We start from the raw sequence: 15,400 nt of genomic DNA, 5'->3' as shown, positions 1-15,400 counted from the left end.
TTTTTTTTTTTTGGTTTTTCGAGACAGGGTTTCTCTGTGTAGCCCTGGCTGTCCTGGAACTCATTCTGTAGACCAGGCTAGCCTCGAACTCTCAAACTCAGAAATCCACCTGCCTCTGCCCCTGCCTCCCAAGTGCTGGATTAAAGGCGTTCCAGTGGAGAATCTTGATAGCTTTCTAATTTGTAGCTCTGGGCTTCTTATGTACAAAGATGACCTAAGGACCAATGCAAAGACATTCAGTCATTTGTTATGTGTTTGTTAAGGCCTGCCTCAAACCAGGCACTAACCAGGTGCTAGGGGCACAAAGATTAATCAAATACAGTTCCTTGACCTCCAGGATCTTAGAGTACGAGACAGGAGAAACATGTGTCAAGTATAGCACAAGCTTAGGAAAGAAATTCGTAACCTGAGAGGCAAGAAAGGAAAAGTATCCTAGAAGGTAAGACCGAACTGGAGCTCAAAGGATGCTAGAATTTACCAACTAAAAACTGAAGGGCATTCCTTACAGATGGAATACCAACTTGGAGAATATTCAGAAATGTGAAATGTGTAGGATGATGTATGTATGTATGTATGTACGTACGTACGTACGTATGTATAAATGGTAGGGCCATAATATAATCCCTACCTGGGTATCAGTAATAAAAGAGTGAATGTATCGTCTGCTGCCATTTCTAAATTTAATAGTAAAAATTTCCACAAAATACTTGGCTTTTAGAAAAATATCGCCGGGCAGTGGTGGTGCACGCCTTTAATCCCAGCACTTGGGAGGCAGAGGCAGGTGGATTTCTGAGTTCGAGGCCAGCCTGGTCTACAGAGTGAGTTCCAGGACAGCCCGGCCTGTACAGAGAAACCCTGTCTCAAAAAACCAAAAAAAAAAAAAAAATCATAATAAAAAAATAGCAACTGATCCAATCTCACTATGTAGCTTTAAAAGCAATCCTAGTTGGCTAGATTTACTGTACTTAGCATGAATTCCCTCCTATTGAGGAGGATTCAAGTCCAATTAGGTGGTTGTTGGTTACCCTTAAAATAAAAGTGCCATCATTGCCCCTTTGGGAATATTACACTGAGCTGGTCATTCTGGTTTATAAGCTTTACGGTTGGGTAGGACTGTTGATTGCTCTTCTTCTTGGCAGCTCACAGAGCACCTTAAGACATTATAAGAGCCAGTCCTCAGGGAGGAGGCCTCCAGGTCAGTTCCACTCACTTCTTCTAAGTGAAATGTTTGGTGTCCTCAGTAACAAAGCCTTACCTTCAAGTTCTGGTAGCCAACAAAGGGCAATGGCAATAGCTTATATTGTTTTAGGAGTTTCTTGGACTCCGCTGACCAACAACTTTGAGGAAGGTTTACTATGCCTGGCACTGAGGCTTTTGTTAGTTGTTGGCTCATGAGGGGAGCATTATCACCCCAAGTGGTGTAAAAAGTTAGACACTATTAAAAATTTCAACAGGGTCTCATTGTGTAGTTCCTGGCTGGCTTAGAACTCACTATGGAGACCAGGCTAGCCTTGAAATCACAGAGAGCCACCTGCCTTTGCCTCCTAATTTAATCCCAAATGTTGGGATTGAAAGTATGGGCCACAATGCCTGGTTTAGGCACCTTTACATATGGACTCATTTCATTCTTTAAGTGTTCTTACAAGAGAAACTTTTTGTACTTCACATAGGCAGAAAACAGGCTGAGTTTAGGTAGCTTACTGAAACCACACAGCTGGTACATGGCAGAATTTGTTCCTAATATTATGTTTCTAAAGTTTGAGCTTCTCCCATCTTTCCAAATTTTTATTCCAAAACAATGTATACCTACAAAATAACTTGAAATGTATCTCAACAACTTTTTATATAATCTTCATCTGGACTCATCAGCTTTTTTTTTTTTTTTTTTTCGAGACAGGGTTTCTCTGTATAGTCCTGGCTGTCCTGGAACGCAGTCTGTAGACCAGGCTGGCCTCGAACTCAGAAATCAGAAATCCGCCTGCCTTTGCCTTCCAAGTGCTGGGACTAAAAGCCACCACCGCCCGGCCATCAGCTTTTTGATAAACCGTTTTAGGGCGCAATTTCCAATTCATCTCCAACATACTGATTGGTATGTGACTGTTGAATATATACATACACACACATATATATATATATACATTTATATACTACATATATAGTATGTGCCTGATGTATGTATGTATGTATGTATGTATGTATGTATGTATGTATTCCAAAATCTGTGATAGAAACAGAAACTTGTAGAAATTTCCTAGAGGACTAAAGCAAGCATGAAAATGTATGGCTATCGTGAAGACGGAACAGGCAGAGCTGCTATAGGCAGTCCAATCTCCAAAAGTTGAAGAAGTCATTGGTACTGGATGATTATGCCTAGAATCCAAGATCTGCATACACAAGTGATAGGTTTTAATAACGAGCAGCAGCAGCTCATGTCTGTAATCCCAAAACTCCCCAGGCAGAGACAGGACTATTAGGTTAAAGTTATTCTCTACTAAAAAGTAAGTTCGAGGCTAGCCTGGGCTAATAAATAAACTTCAGGTAGTATCACTCATCTTCACGTGGAGGAAATGTTTTGCGGTTACTATTCCACAGTGGTAGTGCCATAATTACACTGAAGTCACACAGACTCGGTCAAGACTTCAAGAGTTTTGAGCTGATAGAAATCTAGAGAGGACTAAACCAAGCATGAAAATGTATGGACGCACTGTCTTCAGAATGACCTTCTCATCGTATCATGCATCGAGCTGTGATGAAGCTACGAGATCGGAGAGCTAGGCATTCCCCGCAGTCAGACCACTCTCACAAGCACAGAGACACCCAAACCCAACACCAGTCGCTCGGGCTAGATGCCGGAATAGTATTCCCGGCCTGCCTCAGAGGGCGGGACTCGGGATCCTCCGGGCATTTCCGGTCTGGAGGACGACGCGCAAGGCAATCTGGGAAAGGGGGAGGGCGGTGCGAGCCGGTGCGCGCGCAGCAGGCCGGCAGTAGTGGCGGAGATGGAGGAGGGTGGACGAGACAAGACACCCGTGCAGTCCCAACAACCCTCTGCGACAGCCCCCAGCGGCGCGGACGAGAAGTCGAGCGGCAAGGAGCGAAGGGATGCCGGAGAAAAAGACAAAGAGCAAGAGCTGGTGAGGCGCAGCCTGGGGAGCCCGAGGAGGAGGCCTTGGGCTGAGTCACTCCTGGCTTGAAGGCCTCGGGCCCGACTCCGTACTGCCCACCGCCCCCGGGAGACTCAGAATGGGGCGACCCTGTCTTTATGTCTTGCCCGCCCCATTACACACTGTCACTGCCTGAGACCTTCACCACCACATCGTGGGTCTTTGACTATTTTCTAGAATGGCTTCCAAGCAGAGCCTGCCTGGTTGAGAAGGTAGACAGCCTTTTCAGCAAGGCTACTTCCCTATCCCACTACCTCTTGCCCATAGACATTCATACTCCCCACCTGTTCCGGGGCGAGTGGGAGAATATGATTTGGGTTCTTTCTTTTAATGAGCTTCTTCCCCTAACGCTCCAGTCTGAGGAGGACAAACAGCTTCAAGATGAACTGGAGATGCTCGTGGAGCGACTCGGGGTGAGTCATGGTGTTCCTTCAGAGAGAGTTGGATGTTTCTCATTTGTTTATTTCTTTTTTTTTTTTTTTTTTTGAGACAGGGTTTCACTGTACAACCCTGGCTGTCGTGGAAGTCACTCTGTAGACCAGGCTAGCCTTGTACTCAGAAATCTGCCTGCCTCTGCCTCCCAAGTGCTGGGATTAAAGGCGTGTGCTACAACTGCCTGGCTGTTTACTTCATTTTGAGGCAGCAATTAGATACCACATATTAGATATTATGAAATTTGAGGGAAAAGCGTTACAGAGGATATGTAAATGGAGTCATGTGTCTCAGGTAATTTACAGGAGTTGAGGAATCATGGACTAGGAGCCAGTTATGTCTTTGAGGAAAGCATTGGTTAAGTATGTGTGGGTTGTGATGTGGAGAATGTGACTCCTTTTGGTCTGAGCACTAACATCTCCTGTCAGGAGAAGGATACATCTCTATACCGACCAGCTCTGGAGGAACTGAGAAGACAAATTCGTTCTTCTACAACTTCCATGACTTCAGTACCCAAGCCTCTCAAATTTCTGCGACCACACTATGGCAAACTGAAGGAAATCTATGAGAACATGGCTCCTGGGGAGAATAAGGTAATTCAGAATATGGCAGTGGTCTGTCCAGTTGATTAACTAGAAAATATGATCCATGGTAAGTCACTGAAAACCTAGTGAGCCTCACCTGGCTGGAAAGTTCCTCATAATGAGACTGAGTCTCTAAGTGGGATGCCTGTAAATGCTCAGTTCCTTAGAAGTTTCTGCTTCGTTATACCTTGAGATTTTCATGACATGTTTCTAACTTAATTTTAAAATGTTATATTGTATATGTGTGTACGTATGTACCTGTATATGTGTGAGTGTATGCATACGCATAGGTGTCATGCCTATGCATGCCTAGAGACCCTTGGTGTTTATAGCTGGTTTTGGATGCCTTGCATCTTAAAAGGTACTAGGATTTGAGCTTTCTTTGATCTTCATGAGCATGGAGGAAGTCCTCTTTAGGTGTTGGCCTTGTCTCTCCAGCCACTCTTGCTGCCTTCAGACTTGGCTATGTGGCCTCCTAGACTGAGTTTTAGTTTATGACACTTTATCCTGCCTCTCTCCGGAGTGCTGGAGGCATAAGCCAGTATGCTTGGCTTTCTTTCTAAAGCTTATATTTAATGTCCCTACTCGCTCTTCTGTCCCATGTACATTCATTCCTTTTATGTCTAAAAACCCAGAGTTCAGTCACATTTTTCCAATTGGTACAAGCACGACCAGAAGTCTTTCATTTGTAGTAGTTTTTTTTTTGTTGTTGTTTTCTTTGTTTGTTTGTTTTTTTTGTTTTTCGAGACAGGGTTTCTCTGTGCAGCCCTGGCTGTCCTGGAACTCACTCTGTAGACCAGGCTGGCCTCGAACTCAGAAATCCGCCTGCCTCTGCCTCCCAAGTGCTGGGATTCAAGGCGTGCACCACCACCGCCCGGCGATTTGTAGTGGATTTTGAGTAGCCTCCTCATTGCTTTGCTTTTGTCCCTGTCTCCTATATCATTTATCTCTCTATCATACTACAGCTACACTCATCTTTCTAGAGCATTTAATTTATAATTATTTAAGTAAAATAAACTGTAAAAATAAATAATACATAATAAAAGTAAAATTTGTTTTTTAAATAAATTTAAATGAAATATTAAAATTTATTTTTATATTTATGTGGATGATGGCCTTGCCTCCCTGCCTGTATGTATGCGTATCCTCTGTATGTAGTGTCTGTGCAGGCCAGAGTCTGGGAACATATCCTCTGGAACAGGAATTAGGCTGTTGCTAACCCCCATGTGGATACTGGGAACTGAATTCAGGTCATCTGCAAGAGCAGCATGTTTTTGTAACTGTTGATCTGTGTTCCAGACCCCTAGATGATGATGATGATGATGATGATGATGCTTCTTCTTCTTCTTCTTAAGACCTTTTAGTAGTTTATTATTGCAATTAAAATTTATGCAGAGTGTGGTGAATACTGCTAATCCCAGCCACTCAGGCCCTCTTAAGTCTAGAAAGTTGAGACCAAACTAGGCAATATGGGCTGGGCAGTGGTGATGCACGCCTTTAATCCCAGCACTTGGGAGGCAGAGGCAGGTGGATTTCTGAGTTCGAGGCCAGCTTGGTCTACAGAGTGAGTTCCAGGACAGCCAGGGCTACACAGAGAAACCCTGTCTTGAAAAACCAAAAAAATAAAATAAATAAATAAAAAATAAATAAAAAAACAAACTAGGCAACATGATATAATGAGAATGTGATGTGATGAGAAGCATCCTCTCCTAACATTACAGCTCAAGAGCGTCTTTCTTTGATTCTCCCACTGTTTGTCTCTCTTAGGTTAGCTTTAGAAGGAGCTAGCCACGCCAACTTTAGGATTTGTTTTTTTTTGTGTGTTTTTTTTTTTTGTTTTTGTTTTTGTGAGACTTAGCTTAGATTACATGGAACTTTTCCTTATAGAGACTAGTATATAGTGGATTTTATTGATGAGTTCTGCAGACGGTGATCTTGATTCTGTAATGGTACATGCTGTTTTCCTTATAGTGTTTTGCTGCGGACATCATATCTGTTTTGGCCATGACCATGAGTGGCGAGCGGGAGTGCCTCAAGTATCGGCTAGTGGGTTCCCAGGAAGAATTGGCATCGTGGGGTCATGAGTATGTCAGGTAAGGCATTTTCTTTTTGGGAATGAGAAGGGACTTGGGGGCATTATTCTATTTGGGAAACTTAATGTATTGAATTCCCCATACACTAAGTTCCTTGACTCCCAGGGACCTGCTTCCCTAATGAGCGTATCTGTTTGTAGACATCTGGCAGGCGAAGTGGCTAAGGAGTGGCAAGAGCTGGATGACGCAGAGAAAGCACAGCGGGAGCCGTTGCTTACCTTGGTGAAGGAGATTGTCCCCTACAACATGGCTCACAATGCAGAGCACGAGGCTTGTGACCTGCTCATGGAAATTGAGCAGGTAGATATGCTGGAGAAGGATATCGATGAGAATGCGTACTCCAAGGTCTGCCTCTATCTCACCAGGTGAGTACAGGAGAGCAGGGTTACAGGCCTGCCCTCTTCAGTACTCGTCTCCCAGGGGGTCTTAGGGTTGCTTCTTGAAGGCAGGAACTTTGTGTTTCCTTAGTAATCCTGGAACGTAGTACATTGCCTTCCTATATTAGGCATTCAGTGTATATACTTGGGAATGGATTTAAGTAAGTTAAATGAATTGCACTTTCTGAAATTGTACTACCTTTGATTTTGTAGTTGTGTGAATTATGTACCAGAACCTGAGAACTCTGCCCTTCTGCGTTGTGCCTTGGGTGTGTTCCGAAAGTTTAACCGTTTCCCTGAAGCTCTGAGATTGGCACTGATGCTCAATGACATGGAACTGGTAGAAGACATTTTCACCTCCTGCAAGGATGTGTATGTAGAGAAATTGGCAAAGGGAGAGACGAGTCTGCGTATGTGCTTTGTGTGAAAATTAGAGACTTAGATGAGACCATGGAGACATTTCTGTCCCATGGTGGCTGAGAGTGAGCAGGTGTGCTTACTTTCCCCCCAGGGTGGTCCAGAAGCAGATGGCATTCATGCTGGGTCGGCACGGAGTGTTCCTGGAGCTGAGTGAAGATGTGGAGGAGTATGAAGACCTCACAGAAATCATGTCCAATGTCCAGCTCAACAGCAACTTCCTGGCCTTAGCTCGGGAGGTGAGGGTCTCCTCTTGGCCCTGAAGGGTTTTGTTTGAAGTTCTATCTGTAATTCTGTCTCTCTGACCAATACCTTTCAATAGACTCCCTGGTTAAAGTTGCTATTCGGTGGGAGAGCAGAAGGGACAGCTAGGGGAATACTGGGGAAGCAGTTGTGACCCTCTGGCTTCTCTTCAGCTGGATATCATGGAGCCCAAGGTGCCTGATGACATCTACAAAACCCACCTAGAGAATAACAGTGAGTAGCTCTGAGTGGACATTGTTCCAGTCGTATTGGGAATAACAGCTTAGATAACCCATTGCTAAAGCACTTCAAATTCTTATGAACTCCGTGTCCAGGTCACTGTTGGGAGACATAGATTAAGGGTCTAACTTAAAGTCAGAGACTGACCTGGATGGTGGAGGCACACCCCTTTGATCCCAGCACTTGGGAGAGGCAGAGAAGTGTAGATCTTTAAATTTGAAGCCAGCCTGGTCTACAAAGCAAGTTCTAGTGTAGCCAGGCCAGGGCTACACAGAGAAACACTGTCTTTTAAAAAAAAAAAAAAAAAAAAAAAATTTTTTTTTTTTTAAATCAGAGACTTTGTATCACGCTGTGTTCCTTTCATGTTCTATGCTAACTGCCTTTCCTCACCGTGTACAGGGTTTGGTGGCAGTGGCTCTCAAGTGGATTCTGCACGAATGAACCTAGCCTCCTCTTTTGTGAATGGCTTTGTGAATGCAGCCTTTGGTCAAGATAAACTGCTGACTGATGATGGCAACAAATGGCTTTACAAGAACAAGGACCATGGTATAGTTTTTTTCTTTTTTATTTGTTTGTTTGTCATATAGTCAGATGTTACCTGAGAGGAATCCACAGTACAGTTTCCAGAGGAGCCCTGTATAAGTGTCTTTGGGGTGGACCCTTCTAAAGCTGATAGTCTTCCTTGTCACAGGGATGTTAAGTGCTGCTGCGTCCCTTGGCATGATTCTGCTGTGGGATGTGGATGGTGGCCTCACCCAGATTGACAAGTATCTCTACTCTTCTGAGGACTACATCAAGGTTAGTCTTGCCAAAGCTTATTCATCAGGGACATTTTCTCCTCATGCTCTGGTACCTCCTTTTTATTAATGAGCTGTCTTAGTTACTTTCAGTTGCTGGGAAGAGACACCATGGCAGGGCAACTTAAACAGAGACAGTTTAGTTGGGGCTTCTTTACAGTTTCAGAGGGTAGTCCATGACCATCATGTTGGGGAACATGGCAGCAGGCAGGCATGGTGCTGGAGCAAAAGCTGAGAGCTCACTTCTGCAAGTTGGAGATAGAGACAGAGACTGGACCTGGTGTAGCTTTTGAAACCTCAAAGCCCTCCCCTAGTGACATACCTCCTCCAATAAGGCTGTACCTCCTGATCCTATGCAGAACAGTACTACAAAGTAGAAACCAAGAATTCAAATATATGAGCTTATGGGGACCATTTTCTTTCAAACCACCACATGAGACATGCCCAGTTTTTCATTCTAGGTACAGTGCCACAGAAAGGCCCATGATGTACTTTGATAGTTAGAGAGTAGATAGCCTAAAGAGTCTGCTTGCTCTTTGCAGTCAGGAGCTCTCCTTGCCTGTGGTATTGTGAACTCTGGGGTCCGGAATGAGTGTGATCCTGCTCTGGCACTGCTTTCAGACTATGTTCTCCATAACAGCAATACCATGAGACTCGGCTCCATCTTTGGGTAAGGCTTCCTGCTGCTCTTTCTCTGTTTGTTGATTTTGCTTTTTCTGAGACAAGTTTTTTTCTGGGTAGCCCCAGCTGTTCTAGAACTCACTCTGTAGACCAGGCTGACCTAGACTTCAGAGATTGGCCTGCCTCCATCTCCCAAGTGCTGGGATTAAAGATGGACACCACTGCCCTGTTTGCTTATATATTTATTTATTTTTAAATTCTTATTTTTCTGAGACTGCTTCTCTTTTTGTTAATACCTGTCTTATAAACTCTGGAGAAGATATTGCCAAAGACTGTCATGTGCCGTTGAGTAATCTGGCCCCTGGTGAATGTGTTAGTGACCAGTTCTGTTTTTGTTCTTCCTTGCTGTGTCCCTGAGTATATGTTGGGGACTTTATCTCCTGACTTTTTAGGCTAGGTTTGGCTTATGCTGGCTCTAATCGGGAAGATGTTCTAACACTGCTGCTACCTGTAATGGGAGACTCCAAGTCCAGCATGGAGGTGAGTTGTTGATGTTTAATGGAAAAAGTAGGGATGATGTGTTGGGCTTCTGGGACACCTCAGTAAAATCTCTTAGAAGTGCAAGCTGTGTGTGATAGCTCATGTCTGTAAGCTCAGTGCTTGGGGGACTGAGGCAAGAAGATGTCCATGAGTTGTAGCCTAGGCTACAGAATAATCCTTTTACTCTACCCTTCCCCGTCACTCACCAAAGAAAAGGGGCTAGGGAGACAGACTGAAGCTTGGTGTTGTACTACTCTGAGTTCTAGTCTCTGAAACCCCAGTGCAGCCACTTAGACTGTAAGGAGGAAACCGATGGAAGTGAGGGCTGAGAGCAGCACATCATGGAGGAACACAAACTCACCACCTTAGCAGCCAGGAAGGAAGTGAACAGGGGGAGTAGCCAGGGTGCCAGTATTCCCCTCCCTTCTTTCCCACTGTCCCCTTCAAGGTAACTCCTCTCATGTTTTTAAAGGCTTCCTAATGGGTCCACCTCTTAGTTTCCACCACTTCCCAAGATTCACAAGAATGCTACCATTTTACGTGTGTAAGAGGTCCAGGTCATCTTATGCATGGTTCGGGGGCATTCTAGATAGAAGCCACAGCAATGATTCTGACCTTTGGTCATTAGCTAACCTTAAGTTTTCTTGCTTATGCAGAGTCATTTTAGTGATAAATACTGTGTAGTTGCCAAAAGCAGAGATTTTAGAGTAAAAGTACCCAAGTTCAAATCTTGGGTTTCCATTTACAAGCAGAAGATACTGAATAAGTAACTCAGTCTCTTTAGGCTTGACTTTTCCCATCACCTATTTTGTGGAGGTTTGAGGACCATTTAGGAGCATGTAAAGCTAGGGCTGTTGAGGTTGCAATAAGCCTGATGACATGCTGGCAGGACAGAGTCCTTTACCCTTACATGTGTATGTACATGCCAAATGAGTAAATATAATAACACTTTAAAAGAGTATGCAAGTGGGTCAGCACAGTGCTTGACATATTAAGTACTCACTAATTCTACAGAGATTAATTGTCTGTTAGGAAGTATAATTTACAGTGCATCAGAAGAGTTAGGTTTTTGAATGAAGTAAGCATTTTAATATCTTACTATGGTTGGGTATGGTGGCACACACTTTGAATCCAGTACCCAGAGGGAAAGGCAGGCAGATCTCTGATTTCCAGAGTAATCTAGACTACATAGAGAGATCCTGTCTCAAACAAAGACAAAGGAAAATGTTACTATGTTTAATGTTGACTTTCTTATTTCTAGGTAGCAGGTGTGACAGCTCTAGCTTGTGGAATGATAGCAGTGGGGTCTTGCAATGGGGATGTCACTTCCACCATCCTGCAGACCATCATGGAGAAATCTGAGACTGAGCTCAAGGACACCTATGCTCGTTGGCTTCCTCTTGGCCTGGGCCTCAATCACTTGGGTGAGAAAATGTTTATCAAAGGGCTGACAGAATTGGATACAATTGGAGGGTTTAAATATCAGACTGAGCTGGATACAAGCCAGTATCCTTTGACTTTTGAATCTCCTGTAGGGAAGGGTGAAGCTATTGAGGCGATCCTGGCTGCCCTGGAGGTTGTGTCAGAGCCATTCCGCAGTTTTGCCAATACTCTGGTGGATGTATGTGCCTATGCAGGTCTGTGCCTTACTATCCAGCAACTCCACTTCTCTCTTGGTCCTTTTCTTTTCAGGTTCTTTCTTCTCTTTAGAGTTTTTGAGGCTTCTTGTATTTACAAAGTAAGTTTTTTCTTGATGCCTTCTCATTTTCTTTCCTCACTCTCACTGCCCCACTGCAGGCTCGGGGAATGTGCTGAAGGTTCAGCAGCTCCTCCACATCTGTAGTGAGCACTTTGACTCTAAGGAAAAAGAAGAAGACAAAGACAAGAAGGAAAAGAAGGACAAGGACAAAAAGGAAGCTCCTGCTGACATGGGAGCACATCAGGTAGGGGCAGCGGCACTCGGAAGAAGATAGCATATAGATAGATATGAGAGGCAGAACAGAGTGGAGCTTTGTTTTTGGCCTCTGCTCCTCCCCTGGGTACTGCCGCAAGTCAGAATAGCAGGACTGACTTTTGTCGGTGAGGGACAAGGTGTTTCCTGCAGGATAGCTCTTCTTAGATGAGCCTTGAGTGACTTGGTTTTTGTTCCTGGAGCTTACTCTGTTCTTGTGCCTCTTGAATTGCAGGGTGTAGCTGTTCTGGGGATTGCACTTATTGCTATGGGGGAAGAGATTGGTGCAGAGATGGCATTGCGAACTTTTGGTCACTTGGTGAGTAGCCCAGGGTAGACTAGAACATGGTGGTAATGGGTGCTGGGGGTTAAACCTAGAGACTCATGCATATCTAGGAGTGATTCACCACCACGCTACACCTTAGCCCTGGCTAATTCTGGTTTTGGTGGCTTTTATTTGCCATATATGCTTGTGCATAAATGTATAGGGGTGTCTTCACCTTCCACCTTCTCTGAGACAGGGTCTCTGTCTTAGTCAGCACTCTATTGCTGTGAAGAAACACCATGACCAAGGCAACTCTTATGAAGGAAACATGTAATTGGGACTTGCTTACAGTTCAGAGGTTCAGCCCATTGTCAGTATGGTGGCATGCAGGCAGACACAGTGCTAGAGCAGCGGTTCTCAACCTTCCTACTGCTGTGACTCTTTCGTACAGTTTCTCATACTGTGGTGACCCCCAACTGTAAAATGATTTTCATTGCTACTTCATTACTGAAATTTTGCTACTATTCTGAATTACATTTTCTGATGGCCTTAGGGAACCCCTATGAAAGGGTTGTTCAACCCCTAGAAAGGATCGTGACCCAAAGGTTGAGAACTAAGACGGCTAAGAGTTCTGCATCCAGATCTGTGCACAGCAGGCAGAGAGATAGTAGTCCTGGGTTGGGCTTCTGAAACTCCAAACTCTACCCCTAGTTGACACACTTCCTTCAACAAGGCCATACCTCAAAATCCTTTTCAAATAATGCCAGTCCCTAATAACCAAGCCTTATGGGCCTAGTTCTGTTCAGACCACCAGACTCTCTTACATTTCTCCTGAGCACACCAGACTAGCTGGTCCCAGAGCTTTCAGAGATCTTCCATCTCCTGTTTCCTCCTAGGAACACTAGGTCTGCAGGTGGCCTCATGGTTGCACAGCAGGCAGTTTTACCCTGTGAATGATCTCTGTCTGAGCTTGTTTCTCCCTCTTTTCCCATGCTATTTTATTTCTTTTTATCACCAGCTGAGATATGGGGAGCCTACCCTCCGTCGGGCTGTACCTTTAGCACTGGCACTGATCTCCGTTTCAAATCCACGACTCAACATCCTGGATACTCTAAGCAAATTCTCTCATGATGCTGATCCAGAAGTTTCTTATAACTCCATCTTTGCTATGGGCATGGTGGGCAGTGGTAAGTACTAGAAAAAGCTTTTGAACAGACTAGAAGATTCAAGGTTCTTTTTCTAAGCTTCTGTAATGTTTCCTATTTCTAGGTACCAATAATGCCCGTCTGGCTGCAATGTTGCGCCAGTTAGCTCAATATCATGCCAAGGATCCCAATAACCTCTTCATGGTGCGCTTGGCACAGGTAAAGAATAGAGGATTCCTTTTTTCAGGTGTGGCAGCAGCAATATCTATGATGTTGTAGGGGAGAGCCTAAGAGAGAAGATGTGACTGGGTTGTGGGATTTTTGTTTGCCTGAGAAGGAACATGTCTCCTCAGATATGACTTCTCGTTTATTAACACTTCTGTCTTTTGTTTGTTTTGTTTTGTTTTGCAGGGCCTGACGCATTTAGGGAAGGGCACACTGACCCTCTGCCCCTACCACAGTGATCGGCAGCTCATGAGTCAAGTAGCTGTGGCAGGACTGCTCACTGTGCTTGTTTCTTTCCTGGATGTTCGAAACAGTGAGTTCCTGTCAGAAACAGTACATAGTGCACATTGTGCTGTGATTTGCCCCGACTAGGGTCACCTTTGCGATTTAGGATCAAAACCCCAAGTTAACTTTTCAAGGTTTATTGGGCTTGTGGGAGGCCTCATGAAACCTTAATTTCTCACTTTTGATCTGCCCCAAAAGATTTCAAGATGAATTTACTCCTATATGACTAGGAAAAGTGATTTTCAGGTCTTAGGGATGTGAGCAAAGAATGGTAGAGGCATCTTGGGTTAGTACTGGGGTGTGCAAGGAACAAAGTTTGGTCTTAGTTAATAGTTTAGTGGGTCAGGGCTGCGATCGATTCCTAAAGTTCAGGCCAGGCTTGGCTCATTGTCTACAACTTGTGTTTGTGCTCTCTTCCCTTAGTCATTCTAGGCAAATCTCACTATGTACTGTATGGGCTGGTGGCCGCTATGCAGCCTCGGATGCTGGTTACATTTGATGAGGAGTTACGACCATTGCCAGTTTCTGTTCGTGTGGGTCAGGTGAGGAATTGGGTAGTTTAAAAGGGAGGGCTTGGGGTATGACAAAGAACTTGGACAATGTCTACATAATCCTATTTCACAAACTGGTGTGGGCAGTGATGGGGACTGTGGATTGCTTCTCCCGTTTCTGGAATCCTTTATTTCATTTTTTTTTTTTTTATCCCACAGGCAGTGGATGTGGTAGGCCAGGCTGGGAAGCCTAAAACGATCACGGGCTTCCAGACTCATACAACTCCAGTGTTGTTGGCCCATGGGGAACGGGCAGAATTGGCCACTGAGGAGTTTCTTCCTGTTACCCCCATTCTGGAAGGTTTTGTTATTCTTCGGAAGAACCCCAACTATGACCTTTGAAAAAGTGGCTACTAGAGACCCTGGCTGTAGCTGATTTTTTTTTAGCATGCTGCACTGCCTGCTGCCAGGGGTGGATACTGTTCCAGATCTTTGGGGGAATTGTTGCCTCCTGTTGTTTTGTTACTGAGTAAGATAACTTTGTTGAATAAAGACCTTTATCCCCAAGGTCTCTGTCTGTTTACTGGGTGTCATGGTCTGTGAGAAAGCATTGTTCAGAGTAACACTTAGCCTAAAAGAGACTAAGCTCACTGAAGTCCCTAAGAAGTTGAAAGATTTAGTGGATTTTTTTTTTTTTTTTTTTTTTCAGTTTTTCTCTGGGTAGCACTGGCTGTCCTGGAACTCACTCGGTAGACCAGGCTGGCCTCGAACTCAGAAATCCACCTGTCTCTGCCTCCCAAGTGGGATTAAAGGCGTGCGCCACCACCGCCTGGCGATTTACTGGATTTTTAAAAATGATTTATTTATTCTTATTTTATGTGCGTTGGTGTTTTGCCTGCATGTATGTCTGTGTGATGGTGTCAGATGCCCTGAAACTGAAGTCACAGACAGCTATGAGCTGCCATGTGGGTGCTGGGAATTGGTCTTCTGGAAGTGTTCTCATCTGCTGACCCATTTTCCTATGTGTAGACAATTCTGGGCTCAAACTCAAGGGAATTGCCTGCCTCTGTGTGCAAGTGCTTCGATTAAAGGTTTTTTGTTTTTTTGTTTTTTGTTTTTTTTTTTAATTGGTTGGTGGGTGTTTTTTTTTTTTGGTTTGGTTTGGGTTTTTTTGTCTTTTTTTTGTTTGTTTGTTTTTCGTTTTTTTGAGGCAGGTTTATAGCCCTGGCTGTCCTGGAAATCACTCTGTGGGCCAGTCTGGCCTCAGATCTGCCTGCTTCTGCCTCCCAAGTGCTGGGATTAAACTCATGCACCACAACTGCCCTGCTGATATTGAAGGTCTTTTACTATCTAAATCTGGCCTTGAAATTGATACTTCTGCCTTCACGTCAGAATGTTGAGATTATAGGCTATGTACCACACACCCAGCTTCAAAGAATCTTCTAGAGACTCTCTATATATTTGTACATAAAATTTTTTTTAAAGATTTATTTATTTAATGTATGTGCGTATACTCACTCTCTTTAAAAC

At 44.2% G+C, this 15,400-nt stretch overlaps 1 protein-coding gene across 1 annotated transcript; it reads left to right on the top strand.

Annotated features, from left to right (window-relative positions):
- Positions 1-2,936: 2,936 nt before the first annotated feature.
- Psmd2 (proteasome 26S subunit, non-ATPase 2) lies at positions 2,937-14,438 on the top strand. Its single transcript, XM_028783407.1, has 21 exons — positions 2,937-3,134; positions 3,521-3,577; positions 4,025-4,189; positions 6,152-6,273; positions 6,414-6,638; positions 6,864-7,022; positions 7,162-7,306; positions 7,484-7,544; positions 7,950-8,096; positions 8,242-8,348; positions 8,890-9,017; positions 9,421-9,508; positions 10,770-10,932; positions 11,044-11,145; positions 11,306-11,451; positions 11,695-11,778; positions 12,743-12,911; positions 12,994-13,088; positions 13,281-13,407; positions 13,803-13,921; positions 14,090-14,438. Exons 1-21 carry the CDS (start codon positions 3,000-3,002, stop codon positions 14,270-14,272), a joined length of 2,727 nt encoding a protein of 908 aa, XP_028639240.1. The 5' UTR covers positions 2,937-2,999; the 3' UTR covers positions 14,273-14,438.
- The last annotated feature ends 962 nt before the right edge of the window (positions 14,439-15,400 follow it).

Source organism: Grammomys surdaster, unplaced genomic scaffold (genome assembly GCF_004785775.1).
Source record: "Grammomys surdaster isolate TR1022 unplaced genomic scaffold, NIH_TR_1.0 1100, whole genome shotgun sequence".
Classification (NCBI taxonomy): Eukaryota; Metazoa; Chordata; class Mammalia; order Rodentia; family Muridae; genus Grammomys; species Grammomys surdaster.
The sequence above is the reverse complement of the archived record's forward strand: the minus strand, read 5'-3'. Positions and strand labels throughout refer to the sequence as shown.